General features: G+C 39.9%; 1 protein-coding gene across 1 annotated transcript in view; it reads left to right on the top strand.

Moving 5' to 3' along the window:
* Nucleotides 1-16,139, top strand: part of MEGF11 (multiple EGF like domains 11) — a 262,478-nt gene that overhangs the window by 66,518 nt on the left and 179,821 nt on the right. The window contains exons 3-5 of the mRNA XM_082061380.1: nucleotides 254-377; nucleotides 2,900-3,001; nucleotides 4,528-4,628. Coding sequence (XP_081917506.1) covers nucleotides 262-377; nucleotides 2,900-3,001; nucleotides 4,528-4,628 — 319 coding nt within the window. The 5' untranslated portion in view covers nucleotides 254-261. The remainder of the gene's footprint in view (nucleotides 1-253; nucleotides 378-2,899; nucleotides 3,002-4,527; nucleotides 4,629-16,139) is intronic.

Here is a 16,139-nt window from a genome sequence, read left to right as displayed (position 1 = left end):
GGGGCTATCAATATCTTGGGTGTCTTAATCATCAAATTCATCGGTTTTAGTAGGTTTAAACATATTAATTCCTTTTACAATACATTTGCACTTTTAAAAAATGTTACTGTTTAATTGATTGCTTTTGCAAGTATTTCAATTTGTGAATAACTGCACAGTGTTTGGATATGAACAGAAGCAAATATGAAAAGGCCTAGAAGGAGGTTTTGTTCAAAGTGATCTTTAATGGCGCTACTTTCTTTTCTTTGTCTAGACACAACAATGGTGGCACAGATCCTGTTCAAGTGGATTCTAAAAGGGCTTATTCTGCCTTTTCTGCTCAAAACTACTCTGTCCCTAAACCCAGATGATCCAAATGTTTGTAGTCATTGGGAAAGGTAATGTATAACATGCCAATTTTTAATTTTTTTGACTAGCCATTTCATATTTTTACATTTAAAAGGCAAAGGAAGAGCCATGATTTGCTGAATACCACCCTGCCTCACAGAAGAACGTGGATTTGTGTGACAGAAATAGTACTTCTGAGTGCTTTTGAGGATTTGGATGATCCCAAAGCACAGGTTCTAAAGCTGGAGCTATAGCCCACAGACCCCTGTGTTATCCGTCTGCTCAGCTCGACTTTGGAAAGCTCCTCCAGAGTTCCAGCGAGAGGACTGCAGAGGCATTTTGTCATTTATCATGGAGAGACCTAGAAAAACAGTGGCCCTGTTCTGTCTTGCTTTTTTCTGCTTGTTGCCAAGCAAGACTATTAGAGATTCTGACTAAGTTTTAAGCCCTTCCCGCTGCAACATGCAGACTTGCTGTGTATGTCGTGAACTTTGTGGCCAGATCTGCCAAATTCGTGTCATCATCAAAGAGCATCTGCATAAAAGCACGGGGAATTAAAGTCCCTGGTAGTTCTGTTCTTCCTATTGTTACAGTGTCCTTGTCCTAAAAGTGGATCTTTGCGAGACGGTTCTTACGAGTACACAGAAAGCCACTGCCTTTGATCGGGTTCACATTCACACAGGGTCTGTTTGCAGAGGTTAGAGTTCCTGTACTCTTAAGTTTAACTTGCTAAATTTCCAGTTCTGTTCTGTGGTTCAGTTCCACACAAATATAAACTACCTTACACTCTAGCAAAATAAACCCCTTAACAATAGCAAAAATGGAATCCTACTTTAAAGGCACCGTGTTTTGATTTTAGAGATCTTAATTAGAGAACTAACTGTAGGTAACGCAGCTGCAAAGCAAAGACCAAACAGGAGTAGGATTTTGCAGTCTGTGTTGTGAGGTGAAGTGCATTCAGAGCACAGGAATAAAATATTGATTTTGTCTGAAGAAAGTCAGCAACCTAGAGACCCAATCAAGGAGAAACAAAAATTAAATACCAAAATTGATTGGTTGTACTGACCAAGATGACTTTGTTACTTAGATGTTAATAAATCAAAGGGAAAAGATTGTTAGGGCAATTGCTGGATAACTAACGGGATCGTAAAATAATAATCAAGATTTGTGAGTGTTATTGTTTAACATTAATAATGTACAATGTAAATCTTTTACATTTTGGCATTAGTAAAACTAAAAATGTTACTGTCAAACCCAGCAAATTTGGTAGAGGACAAAAGCAACATCTAATAGAATCTCAGCCTGTCCAGAAGGGGCATGACAAGCAAGGCAGAAACAGTCCAGTCTTTGATTTCAAGCCAATCAGACCCTCCTAGCAAATATTTTGGTATTCCTGTACAGGTGCAACCTCCCAGGACTTAATCACATCAGCAGTCCCGTTGGTGGGAAGGAAATCACTTGGGTGATTAAGACGATCGATATAATGAATGAATTGGAGGATCTAATTCCTGGGTCCTGACCCTGCCTAGAATGATTTCAGGATCATTCTCCAAAGATATTGTAGATCTGATAAATTCGAGCTTGTTTCCACATCAGAGCCTGAGATTCTGAGTCTCTTACGCAGTGCACACACTCACTGTAGGGCTCACAATGTTCTAAAGTGACACTAACAAGTCAAGGAGATGTGTTCCTATATCATGTGGGTGGCCCAGACACTTTCAATATAATCATAGTAATAAATATACTATCTGTTGCATGAATAAGTAGTGTTTTGGGAAGGAGACTGCTGGATTTTTAGTCTTCCTTCTAATAAATTTGGCCAATTTTTGTTCCTGTCCGTTCATTTGTACAAAGGGGGGTAATCCCATTCTAACCACACTTCAAAGTGTTCCAAATCTAGATACCGGTTCACTCTTGTTGCAATTTTCAGATAGTTCTGAGGTTATTTCTGCTACAAATTAAAAGGATTAAATTTGTGCAGCAGAAAAATAAACACTCTTCAACCTTTTACAAATGATCCCATTTGACTGGTGCACCTAATATTTGAAGTAATGATGCTGCTTCATCATAAAATGAAGTGTGAGCATCCCATTGTGCTGGCAAAATGCAGCAGTGCTGAGTTAATATGAGCTCTTATTAGCATGGTGGAATACAAGCAAAAATTAACAGTCCTAGGCAGGAAAGCAGCTGAGACATTTTAAAAACGTGGTGCTTTCCTCTCTCTTAAAATTTGCACTATCAAGTTAACCAAATGCTCTTTTCACCTTCTAAACTACCATGGATTTTAGTAACACTGGTTTATTTTCCAGAGGGAATGGTTCATTGCTCAGCCTGCAATCTCTGTCCCTAGTTCAGTTATGGAGCCCAAGGCTGACGCATTTCCAAAATTTTCAGGAAGAGCTGTGGTTGAAGGAAGCCTTTTTTTTTTTTTTTTTGATAACACCTAAAGTTTCTAAGATTATTGATTTAATTATTTTTCTTACTGGAGTGAGATGAGTAGCACATACAGGGAACCGAAGCTTTTCATGTTGCAACAAACAGCCTTTCTCTTCCTTTCTTTCTCTACCCCTAGCTACGCTGTGACAGTGCAGGAATCTTACGCTCATCCTTTTGATCAGATCTACTATACCAGATGTACTGACATACTGAACTGGTTCAAGTGCACTAGACATAGGTAAGAGCTGATCCCCAGATGTTTTAGTTTTAGTTTGCCTTTTTATCTCCTCACATACCTTTTATTTATCCAAATTTTTGTGGTGGTCTGATAGAGATACGTACGATGACTGGGGTATTTGATGTTCTAGGGCATTGACTGAAGTATTGAGATTTTTGCATGAAATTGGAGTGAGATCAAGGGAAGTGTCAGTTGCTTATGGGCCATTCAGCAGTGTATATTCTTGCCACTCACCCTGCCAGGTGACTGAAGTGTTTATTACATGACCAAACGTGACCAGCTGTCCCTTCCAAGTGGTCAGTGTGTGTCCAGGTTTATGGTAGGAAGTCCCTGCAGCTCCTAAATCTTGGAGAATCAGGCACTTGAAGGTTAGTGATAGTTGTAAATCGATCCATATTTGAAATACTGCACCCAAATCTGTATTGAAAATCAGGTAAAATGAGGATGTGTCCATTTTTAGCACTGAATGAAAGCTGACACTAAACAGTTCGTTTATCCCAGGCTGCATGTTATTGCTGTTACATTCTTTCTGATTCCAGGTAGAAAAGTATCCTAATAAATATCCACTAATATTTTTACTTTTCCAAGGGAGTTTTAGAAGGCTACTTGGCACCTTAACTTTCACACATTCAGTAGCAAAGAAGCTGTTCAGCACCATCCCCGTCTGACTGTGGGTTTTGCTTTTTAGCTTCTGTGTTACAATGTATGGAATTGAACGGAGATGCAGAAGTTTCTGGGCTATTGTATAGCTTGGAATGCAGCAGAGTAAATCAATTGGCTTATCTAACATGAGGAATAATAGATTTTGTTCAATTTAGGTAGTGTCAAATAAACAAACATGAACAAAGCTGTTTTGCAGTGTTCGCTGTTAAATATTCTCTGTTACATATTCCTTTTCTAATGTGGTATCATTGCTAACGCTGTGAATAAGTCTAGAAAAGCTACAGAATGCTTAACACCTTTTAATTTCTGTGGACTACATACTGTGGTGGGGAAATATGCTTTAAAAACTGACCTGGGACTATAATGTCATTCTGCCAGGCATTGATGCCTTGGAAGGGTTGGCAAGGAGGAAGAAATCACTTGGGGTTAACTTCACGGTTTGGGGATCGAGAGCAGTTTCGGCTGCGGTAATTCCTTGTGCACACCCTGGCACAGTGGTCCCCGTGGAGGATTCTGTTCCTTCCATCGATGATCGCTGACCTTGCTGATATGCAGAATGAATTGTTTCTTCTTGAAGAAACTCCTTGCCCTTGCTTTAGCACTGGGGAAATGTTTTAAGGTAGCAGTCCTAGGAAGGGCTGTGGTCATCAACTGTCATGAGTACTGTGTTTATAATACAAGTTATATTTCAAGTTTCAAAACAAGTATTGATTTTTTTTATTGTGGCTTTTAATATCAAAAGCTTACATGCATTTTAAAATAATTATTGAATGCTATCCTTACTATAATTTAACAGAAATATAATTCCACCAGTAAGCATTGATTTTCAGTATTGTCAAATGGCTTTCTGTCTTGCAATTTAGAATAAGTTATAAAACAGCGTATCGAAGAGGACTAAGAACTATGTATCGGCGAAGATCTCAATGCTGCCCTGGATATTACGAAAGTGGAGACTACTGTATACGTATGTACAGAGCTTTGATTAAGATATGACAATTAAAAGTAATTTCTGGAGGAGCTGGAGACAAATTAAAGATGTATTCCAGTAGTAATATTAAGGGCTGATTTTCAGAGCTGATTTTGGTCACAATTGCAGGTGCAAAAGATTTCAAGTCCTTTCAGGTTTGTGTATTTCAAGCACCTAAGTAAAATTTTGCTGAGATCGTCAGAGAGGGAGTTGATCAAGTTCCCAAGTTCCTTGAATCAGACCTGACTTTGGGGGGTAATTTACAAAAGTATGCACTAATTGTAAAGAATTAGGAGAACTGAGAACACTCTTGAGAGTGAAGTATTACATAGTTTTAGAAGCAGCGTAAAGTTTCTGCCTCTTAACTTTGAAAGTTCTTTCTCCAGGTAAGAACAGTTAAAATCTCACTATGTTTCATATGGCCCCCTCAATAATTTTGCCATTTCTAAAGCTTCACAAATGTCAGAAGAATTTTTTCCTAATTGCACCGTATAAGTAAATAAAAAGCTCTGGAGTGTGTCAGGTCAGTCTGAGGGTGACAGAAAACGAAACGGATCTCTCAACAACACCTAGGAGTTTTGTTAATTAAAAATGGCCTGTACACGCATGTCACGCATTTTCAGTATGGCAGCTTTCTGAGTGCTCTGAGACAGAACACATTTGCTGTACTTTGCTCAAAACAAAGGCTGGAGCTGGGGAACTCTTGTCTACATCTTGTTAGATTGAGATTATGACCCAAGAAAAATCCAAGGAGGTTTTGAACAGCATCAGAACCCAAATTTTATTGACAGGTTTAGAGTGCCATAGAATAATTTAAATGTGAAAATGATACAATTATCCAACTAACGTGAAGTATCCTGACACGGTGCTTTAAAGCTATTTAGCTCTGTTGATGTTTTTATCCGAATACCTATATTGTACTTATATTGTAACATATGAGCACCTCAAAAACATGAATAGACCCAAATCTCATTTTAAGTGACCTCTGTGCCAAACAGTTACTTTGAAGAGGCTTTGGGCTGTGAAAAATTACCAGCCCTTTGAGACGAGGCATTAGAATTAGCCTTATTTACAGGGACACTAATAATTTGATCTTTTGAAGTGTCAAGTGCTGTTACTTAAGTCCTGAAAAACATTTAATGCAACCTATTGTCTTTGCTAAAATCCTTCCTATGATAAATACGTACTTTTAAATTTCTGAAGTGTCAATATCATTTCAGCAGTTGTTCCACATACTTTTATTACCACCTTGAATTTTGCGACTCAAAATCCTGTCTGGCATAGAACATATTTATTTTCACTTTTCTCTCTGCGATCTGTCAATTTTTTTAGCTTTTAGTTTTTAATTACCGTGCTGGTTGCAACAACGGGAGATCTCTGCAGACTTTCTGATTCTTTGAGGATATGAACATTTCTTTTAAAGTGCTTGTTTTTTTAGTATTAATACTCAAGAGTTCTATGGCTGCCAGGCACATGTTGTCTTTCTGCTATGGAGAAAGAAGAGCATTCACCATAGACCAAGGTTTTGCTGGTGCAGAACAGGCAGCAGGTATCTGCTCAGCCTGGGAGTTTGTGTTTGACACTGTGCAGATTATACATTCTGTCTGTAATTTACATTCTGTAATTGTAATTTACAAGTGCAGGAGTTGGGTTCTTTTCTTTCACTGTCCGCTTGGTCATAAATGCCAAGTGCCTCAGGGGTGTTTTCTGTCTGTCCTTCCTGGGAGATCTCAGCAGCAAGTGCAGCTGAGAGGGAAATGATGTAAAGGGAGAAGTTTCCACCGTCACTGATTCCAGACCCTCAGACTTTGTTTTGATACCACAAGTAGCCACATAACAGAAAAAAAAAAAAAACCCAAACAAAAAGCCTCATCAAAACTCTTTGACCCTGCAACCAACAGTTTGAAGACACAACAATATTTAGCTAATGGGATCCTTCTCTTGTCATTCCTTTTGTTTCTAACACATCAAGCCCTGTTCTGTTAGTTTTGTTTTGCTTTTTTTTTCCACGATGTGTTCTTGTGCCAACAAGCAAATTCTCCCATTCATCATTCTTTGTAGTCAGCAGTGAATTCCATTTTCATTCCTGGTGACAACTGCCTGCTTTTACCTCTTTCTTTACCATTCTCTTTCCCATTTCTTTCTTTTCTTTAAACCGATATTTTCTGCTCTCCTCACAAGGTAGTGCGATACTCCTGCCCCACGTTCTCTAGACACATTCAGTGCCTGCGTCTCTAACAGCAGCTGCTACAAGAGAGGTCAGGAGACGCCATCCAAATGGTTCCCCTTGCCCGTGCGGTCACAGGGCAGCGTGGTTTGGAGATGAACGTCCTTCCACCAAGCTCCACCGGCTCAAAGGGCAGAAGCCCCAGCCCTGCAGAGCAAGTTCCCCCCACTCAGCCAGCTCTTGAAAATCTTTTCCATTAGCGATGGTGGGAGCCACTACGGCATGGGGAGGAGAGAACATATCCTGCAGTGAGCCTGCTGATCAAAAGAAAGTTTGATTAAAAAACACTGTGTAGATTAAAGGCTAATTGGTTCTTCTTTCATTAATAGCAGTCTTTATTTCTTGCAAAAGTTAAATAGCTTTGTAATTAACAGTGACATGTTTAAACTAGAGAAAACTTGAGTTTAAATCTCTATTAATGTTTCTTGGATTTTAAAACAGGAGTAAAGGCTTTCAGCTACTGTTTTGATCTTTTCCCTTCTCATTTACTATTTTTTAAAGGAATGTCAGATACATGTTTTTATCTTTGGCCTCCTGTTGGGACTTACTACATGGATTATGTCTAATAAAATCTCAGTTCTAAATGATCAGGTTGACCCAGAGCCTTCTGCTCTGCCATTCTTTATCTGATGTGGTCTTTGCCCTTTTGAGATCCTCATATGCTGCTGCCCCATAAAATATGAAATTCAGGCACAAGGTCAAATAATTTAACTTGTTGACTGGTAAGTTATACACCTTGCCAGCCTGTTAGTACCTAAGTTGAAATTGTCTTCTTTGTGCCTATAAATGTATTGGAATATTTTGGGGGTTGTAATGATATTCAAAAAATACCACCTGAAAAATGCTGCAAATATACATCTGCTTTTTTTTTTCATTGATGTCTTAGAAATGGTTGCTACCATTCTGGTAGTTTTGCAAAATGAATCCCCTTCTCTGAATGTTCTTATACATGACATAGCTTTTCACTGAGCTGTCCCTGAAAACAAGCAGCATAGTCTGCGTAGTAAATCACAGCAACTATGATTGACTGTACTTTGTATGCTAAGGCAAGCTTTTGGCAGAGCAAATGCATAAACCGCAGAAAATCTTTTCTTAAACAACCACAGGGTTCAACTGCCCTTCAAGGTTTTTGTAAGGATGTTTTAAGATTATATTGCCTAGATTAATATCTGTGGTAGATAAAGCATCTCTGAATTCTTTGCTGCTCAAAAAATGAGAAAAAGAAAAGGAATATTACATGGTTCTTCCGTGATTTTTACCCTCTGAGTAGATGGTAATTGAATACTTCCCTTTAAGAATATGTCAGGCAGAAAGATCTTCTATGTACTAAATGGATACATTTTTGTCTGAGAGACCAATGCTTTGTTCAGTCTGTCCATTTTAATCTTATTCTTGCAGTACAGATTTATATAAAAGAGACATCTCTTCTAGGTAACAAAGGGTCAGAGACCCAAGCATCAGAGAAAAGGAAGATGGGACTGCAAGCGGCATCTACTTAGATCTGACTTTTTGGCAGAAAAAAACAACCATGAAACACAAAGTTGAGAATTCATATGTTCTTCAGCGATTGAGATATTTTAGCTTTTAACAGTTTTATTTTTCACTTTCATACCTTCCACTCTTTTTCTAATGTATAAATCTATGCAGTGTGACAGGATGTAATAATGACAGGATTAGTGATATAGCAATCTTATTTACTGGCATTTATCTGTCATTCAAACCTGCCAAAATTTAGCAGTTATAGATTGACCATTTAACAGTTCTTTCCTTCCTTTGCCAAGATATTATTGATCTCAGATTGTTTCTCACCATTCAGCTTTCCGCATTACAGTTGCCTCAACCATCATCAGGGCTCCTTCAGTTTGGCAAATCTTTTAGTATTGGTCTCACCGGTTGAATTTCAGTTCATCACCCGGAGCGGTCGTTCGCTCAGGCCAGCGGTCAGGGACATTGTTATATTTGCATGTAGTTATTTACCCATCTTTTCAGCTAGACCATGCCTGACACCCTTAATGAATTTCAAAAACAAATGAGGAACATTCTTTTAATAGCTGGCAGTGAAATTAGGCCAATCTTGGACCTGATTCTTTTCAGGATTTTAAATAATGTTTCATAAATTCTGTAATTCCAATAAACATGCCAGCTTCATGGTATGATGTATGCTTTTACATTATAGCAATGTGAACATTCCTACCTCAGGATCGCACTCACATTTCTGAGGCTGCATGTCTAGTGTAGTATTTTTAATCTTTGAAGAGGCTGCCTTATTGGAGCCATATGGCTGGATTGTTAAACATCTGTACCATAGGAGTAACAATTCCAAAGCTTCCTGCCATCTGGATGAATTACAATACTTGCAATTCAATGCGTATGTTACAACACCACACTGACACTGCAGTAGAGCGCACTAGTGATGAAAAGGAAAATAATAGCTTTTGTGATCGGTGCAAAAGTTGTACACTCTTAGAAAATGTTGAATCAGCAGCTTAAAGTTCCTGAATATTCATAATGTTTGTTCATACGTCAGATTTGTTGATTATTTTCACTTTATAAGTCAGTAGCTCATTAACATTTTAGAAGAAATGTTGTCCCCCCTCTCTTCACACCTCAATTTTAAATTCCTCATGGTGAGGGTTCCTGCAACTTGAAAATATATTGTTTGAAAACTGCTGGACTTAGGAAATATATTTTTCTTATCTTTATAGACACATTAAAGCTGGTGCTAGTAGTTTCTGTAAGAACCTTACTGTTACATTATTCAAGTATAGCGTTCTGTACATCAATAATGCAAGATAAATTAAGGGAACTGATACAGCAGTACATAGATACTTTGTGTCAGGGGATGTTATTTTTCTCTTTCTGGTTTGGGATGTCTGAGTGTGAGAAAATAGTGTGAAAGGCCATTCTGCATATACTGTCATTAATTATGGAGTTGAAATGACAGTAGGAGATGCTTTGAAATTTGTCCTTTTATAAGCATTTAAGATGACTCCATATATCTTTTCCCAGTGAAGAATACAGGGAAGATAATTGGAGTCCTTGGTTCCCATCTGAGGGAAAACTTGCAGAGGAATTAAGAAATAGCCGTAGTCGTAGTCATAGTAGCAGCAAGATTCTTAGCTCTGCATGGTGAGCGGGAGGAATCCCTGTTTTCTGTGGAATGAGCCAGTGGGTTGATGGAAAAGCACCAGAAGGAGCCTGTGACAGATCCGGTTATCTGCGTGCACTGCAGGGTGGAACCTGGGGCCATACACTCATACCCAAAATACCGTTTTAAACCACCAGGCCCCAGCTCTGCCAGCAGCAGAGCCTGTTCGTCCTGAGCATCTTGCGAGGCAGGTGCTTGCAGGTAGGAAGGGGGAGACCAGCCTTATAAGTAGGTCAGTTCATTTTGTGGCATAGACAAAGACACTATTTAGCCTTAAGATAATGGAGAGACCTCTTTGACGGGAAGGTGAAAAAATCAATTTTCATCTCACATCCATCATTTTATATTTGCAGTCAGCTTTTGGATGCTGATGGATTTGCAAAGATGCTGGTGGGGAGTAGTAATGAAATAAGGGAAGGACTTGTGGAGGAAATGCAGTAGAGAAGGAGGAGAAACAAAATGTTCCTACAGAGGAATGAGAATAGCATGAAGGCGGAAAGGGAGAGCATGCTGGAGCTTTATAATGTCTCAAAGGGCTTAATAAATATCAGAGGAAAAATTATGCAGGCATTATACTTAGAAAAAGATTTAGACTATTGCTAGTGTAGCAGTAAAAAAGCTTTTCTGGCTGCTTTAGGCAGTCTCAGTTGGATCAGTATGGAGCACACTGGGAATGCAGACACAGAAGGAGACGCTGGATCCGGAGCTGCTCAGTGTTCATGCTGATGGCCTGGATGCCAGGAAGCTTCAGCAGGATCAGAAAAAAGGCACAAGAATCATAGATGTGAGCTCATTGTTGAATGCAAAGGAGGAGACATGCAAAATTTAATCCATTAATTTGCCTACTTTTAGCAAAGACAGGTTGGACCCCAGCTGCTGTAAGTCAGCACAGGTCCACCAGGGTTGGATGGATATCTTCAGTTACTTCATTTCGCTTCCGCATCTTCCTGCATGTCTTGATTCCCTTTCCAAATCCTCTTCCTCCTCCTGCTTTAATACACTTCAGTGTTGTTAATGCTGATCTAGAATGGCTTGGAGGGCACTGTTGATCCACAGTAGCTTTGTGGCTCAGTCCTTCCTATGTTGCTGACATCCACTCCCTTGCATGCACTTATAATAAGATCCTGTCCATCCCATGTATGAAAGAGCTGGTTTTGAGGACGTACACATGCAGGATGTTTGCCATTTATCAAAGAATGAAGGCACAGAATTCCAGAAGATGTTTTCCCTCCAAAAGAAGTTGAAGTTCATTAATAGTCCAGACATATGGAGAGCTGGGTTAACTTACCAAAATCAATAGGGTCAGAAAGAAGATGGATGTGTGAAATGAAACACATGTTTGAAATTGAACTTGTTTTCTTGACCATTCCTTTACATCCTTTTCCCATTTGATAGATTTATTTCCCTTGTGCTCTGAAGAAGTTTTAAAGCTGAGCAGAAAAGGAGGGAGAGAGATAGAGAGGAAAAGAAGTCACTTAAATAATCTAGGTGGCCTTTAAAAAGAGCTTCTGATGTACATACAACATCCGGTCACTTGCCATGGTGGGACAGGGGAAGAGGAAAGGAAACTTGTGGTTCGAGATTAAAAAAAAAAAAAGTTTAATAAGCAAAAGAGAAGTGGAAGAAGAGAGAACCAAAACAAAGGATGGAAAGGCAGTCACTCACCACCTGCCCTGGGCAGATTGATACCAGACAGTCACTGAGCAAAAGGTGGTTTATCTGAAGGCCTCTCCTCTCCCTTTTTATTGCTGAGCATGATGGTACTGAAAGCATGGAATAGCTCTTTGGTTAGTTTAGATCATCTACCTGGTTGTGTCCCCTCCCAGCTCCTTTGGCATCTCCGATCTCTTCATTGAGGGGGGAAGCAGCGTGAGAAATGGAGAAAGGCTTGGTGCTGTGTGAACTCTGTTCAGCAATAGCTGAAATGTTGGCATTATCAGCCTTGCTTTGGTCACAAATCTAAAACCCAGCACCATCCAAGCTGCTATGAAATAAATGTACTCCATCCCAGGCAGAGCCAGTACACACAGCCATAGTTGATAAAACACACTCAGCTATATGATCCTAATGAAATCTCCTTATGGCTTTTTTTGGTCTTTCCACCTCTTAGTTTTAGTGGTGACAGGGCACTGCTTTGAAAGCTGGTGTGAACCACTACTCACTTCAGAACTTCAGAAAGAATGAGCCCATGCTGGCAGTTGTCTGAGCTGGCGGAGGGTCTGTCCCTTGTCCCTGCCACCCCCTGGTCTCTTGGCCACTTACAGCAACAGCCCTGGATGCCCTGAATATGTCAGCCTTTGCGGGCAGGAGGAGCCATTTGGCTACCTGAGTGCATTTACTTATAGTTCAGCTATTCCTTGTCTCCTCTGTCACAGGAATGAGACAGTCTGAAAACACTTGACAGGTGGAATTTGGCCCTAATGAAATTTAACAAGGGAAAGTGTAGAGTCCTGCATCTGGGCAGGAACAACCCCAGGTTCCAGTATAGGTTGGGAGATTACATATTAGAGAGCAGTGTAGGGGAAAGGGACCTGGGGGTTCTGGTGGACAACAGGATGACCATGAGCCAGCACTGTGCCCTTGTGGCCAGGAAGGCCAATGGCATCCTGGGGTGTATTAGAAGCGGGGTGGTTAGTAGATTGAGAGAGGTCCTCCTTCCCCTCTACTCCACCCTGGTGAGACCACACCTGGAATATTGTGTCCAGTTCTGGGCCCCTCAGTTCAAGAAGGACAGGGAACTGCTGGAGAGAGTCCAGTGCAGGGCAACAAAGATGATTAAGGGAGTGGAGCACCTCCCTTATGAAGAAAGGCTGAGGGAGCTGGGTCTCTTTAGTTTGGAGAAGAGGAGACTGAGGGGTGACCTTATTAATGTTTATAAATATATAAAGGGTGAGTGCCATGAGGATGGAGCCAGGCTCTTCTCGGTGGCAAACAATGATAGGACAAGGGGTGATGGGATCAAGCTGGAACACAAGAGGTTCCACCTAAATTTGAGAAAAAACTTCTTCTCAGTAAGGGTGACAGAGCCTGGAACAGGCTGCCCAGGGAGGTTGTGGAGTCTCCTTCTCTGGAGACATTCAAAACCCGCCTGGACATGTTCCTGTGCGACCTCACCTAGGCGTTCCTGCTCCAGCAGGGGGATTGGACTAGATGATCTTTTGAGGTCCCTTCCAGTCCCAAGCATACTGTGATACTGTGAAAAGCTTCATGTTAGGCTTAAGTACACTGCTTTCAGCATCTTCCTGTGCGTAATGTACATTTCTGAACTTCTGGAACACGTCTGTAATTATTCTGCCCTTTTAGCAGTCCCTCTTAAAAATGCCAGTGGCATTCACTCTAGGAATACTACATGAGCCTGCCTTAAAGAATCATAGAATCATTTGGGTTGGGAGAGACCCTCAAGATCATTGAGTCCAACTGTTCCCCCACCCCTGGCACTACCCCATGTCCCTGAGAACCTCATCTCCGCGTCTGTTCAACCCCTCCAGGGACGGTGACTCCACCACTGCCCTGGGCAGCCTGTTCCAATGCCCAACAGCCCTTTGGGGAAGAAATTGTTCTCCAGATCCAACCTCAACCTCCCCTGGTGTAACTTGAGGCCATTTCCTCTCGTCCTGTCAGTTGCTACTATGCAATACTGTACCAACTTAGTTGGGTTTATTGATGTTGATTTCTTAAATGCTGGGTAATACATAGGAACGACTTTACAGGGCAGGAGTTTAAAGAGGTTGTAGTTCCCCTCACTCCCGATCAGCTTTGTCTGGTGTGGCATGTATTCCATGCCTCATGGTAGAATAAAGATATATTCTTCCATGGATTTCCAATTGCATTTGCAACTGCAACCATTTCTGGTGATTGTGTGATAGCCCAGAAAAATAGGCCAGCTGCTCTGTGGCTAAATGCAAACAGATAGTACTGTGTTATGAAACAAGTCTTCAAAATTTGTAGTAAGTGATCACATATGGTAAAATACAAAAATACTTACAACTCTGAAGCGTAAATCATTTAGACCAAAGTGTAAAAAATATTAAGATGCCATATTTTGCAGAAGATCACTGTGGGACTTCAGAAGAGAAGTAACAACTTCTTATTGCAATGATACTTTTGCATCAGGAGCCTGGCTTTCCAAGGTGTTGAACGCTACCATTTCCATCAACTTGGCTGAGAACTGTGGATATGCACCATTTCTAAGTAGTGTTAACACCTCAACAATAAAGTGTCAGCTGTTGCTGTTGAAGTAGCAACTGATCTGCAGACTGAGTTGTGCTTTCATATGGACATACTAATGCTTTCTGTAGCTTTATATAGCAAAGCACCTTCCTGAGACATTTGCATGAGTTACTTCAGTGAAGTGGGTGACAGTGAAGCAAAACAGCACAAATTCTTCATGGGGGAAAAAAAAACAAACCACTATGATAGGGCAAAATGGCAAGTAGGAGTGAACTAAAGGTGCCCAAAGTGCACATGATGGCAGTTTCAGGTTTGCAATAGTCACTTGATGAATCGGTGTTCATTTTTGGTTCCCTAACTGTTCTCAGTGAAAGAAGACAATGTCAGCTGATGGCTTGAAAAGCATCTGTTAACACTTCACTCTCTAGTGCAGTGCAAGAGTATCAATCAAATATCAAAAAGACTAATCAGAGACAGAGCTTTTCTAACCAGCCACGGCTGCTTCCTCGAGAACCAGATACTCCGTGACTATTTACACAGACATTCTCTTTTTCTTTCTGTTAGAGGATTAGAGCATTCAACTTCATATTTGTGTTTTGTTGCGCATGCCTTTCACTTTAATAAAGGTGTTTTAAGGCTCCTCAGGGAAATTTTTCGTGAAACTTCAGTCCATTGCAGATTTGATCACAAAATATTTTTGCATGATTTATCTCAAGCTCAGTGTTTCTAACATAGGTATTCACTTTAGCAAACCTCACTTACTCTAATGCAGTAAGTCAAGAGATATTTTCAGCCTATTTAATCCCAAAGCTTTCCTTCTTTTTATCAGGATTTTTTTCCTTACTGAATACTATGATTTACTTTTATTACTGTAATGTCCAGAAATCCGTGTGCAAAACCACTAAAAGATAGCCTTACTTGAAAAAGGTTACAACTTAAGTATGTAAATCGACTTGAATAAAGACATTTTTTCTGATTAATATTAAGAAACTGTGTATGAAACATGTGATAAACATACTTGTAAAGAAATTAAACCTGATATTCAGTGTAGCAAGCAACAAAAGGCAGATTTTGGTTAGAGCAGCGCGGTGCATGTCACTGCGATCACAACATCTGCATTCACAGGTGTCATGTTTTAGGAAAATCTGCAATTTAAACAGAATTCTTTTAAAAAAATTATTAAAAGCATCCAAAATGATCTCTTTTTTTTTTTTCCACCAAATACTATGTAATAGTTTTGTTTATGTAAATGCTATTTAACGTTTACCTTACAGCAAAAGGCAGACATCTTCAATAGTTTCTGACAGCGTGGGTGAAATTTTTTATTTCCAACTCTCTTTTTCTATTTTCAGGCAACAGTGTGAATCACAGGAACTGCAAAGTACATTTTACCATGTCTCATTAGTAGAAAGTTTCTCTAGGCACTTAGATATTCCTAAGAAATTGGATTTGATCCTGAATCAGCTGGCTTCCCGCAAGCTGGACTTGGTTAGAGAAAGTTTAAACTAGTGGCTTCAGATAAGAGTCAGCACCCGTAATTATAAAATAACTTGTTTCCTGGGGTGTTTTTTTTGCAGTTCTTTTCAGTAAGATGTTCTGAAACACATCCCTATGGTTCCTTTTGAAATGTGAGAGAAGTGAAAAGTGTCTGCATTTAAATATTCCATCCCCGGTTGGCGCAGCTTACACATTAACACGATCTTCAAACAGACTTTAATTCTCTCCTCGGTTTCAGCAGGGTGACCTTCCTTTACATTTTGTGGCTTGATGTTTAATGGAAACAGAAATGCATTGGTGCTCTAGGGCCGGTGCCATCTAATAGCCTGGCCCCAGCGACAGGTTTGCCCTTAGAAGTTTGTCCATATTCATCCTATTTTGGTGAGAAACAAAGAAAATATATTTGTTAGATTGGCTTGATGAGATTTGGAATAAGAATGAAGAAAAGTTTTGTTTGAAAATCAAT

The sequence above is a fragment of the Streptopelia decaocto genome (genome assembly GCF_964273445.1).
Source record: "Streptopelia decaocto genome assembly, chromosome: 9".
NCBI lineage: Eukaryota > Metazoa > Chordata > Aves > Columbiformes > Columbidae > Streptopelia > Streptopelia decaocto.
Note: the sequence above shows the minus strand (reverse complement) of the source record. Positions and strands in the feature narration are given on the sequence as shown.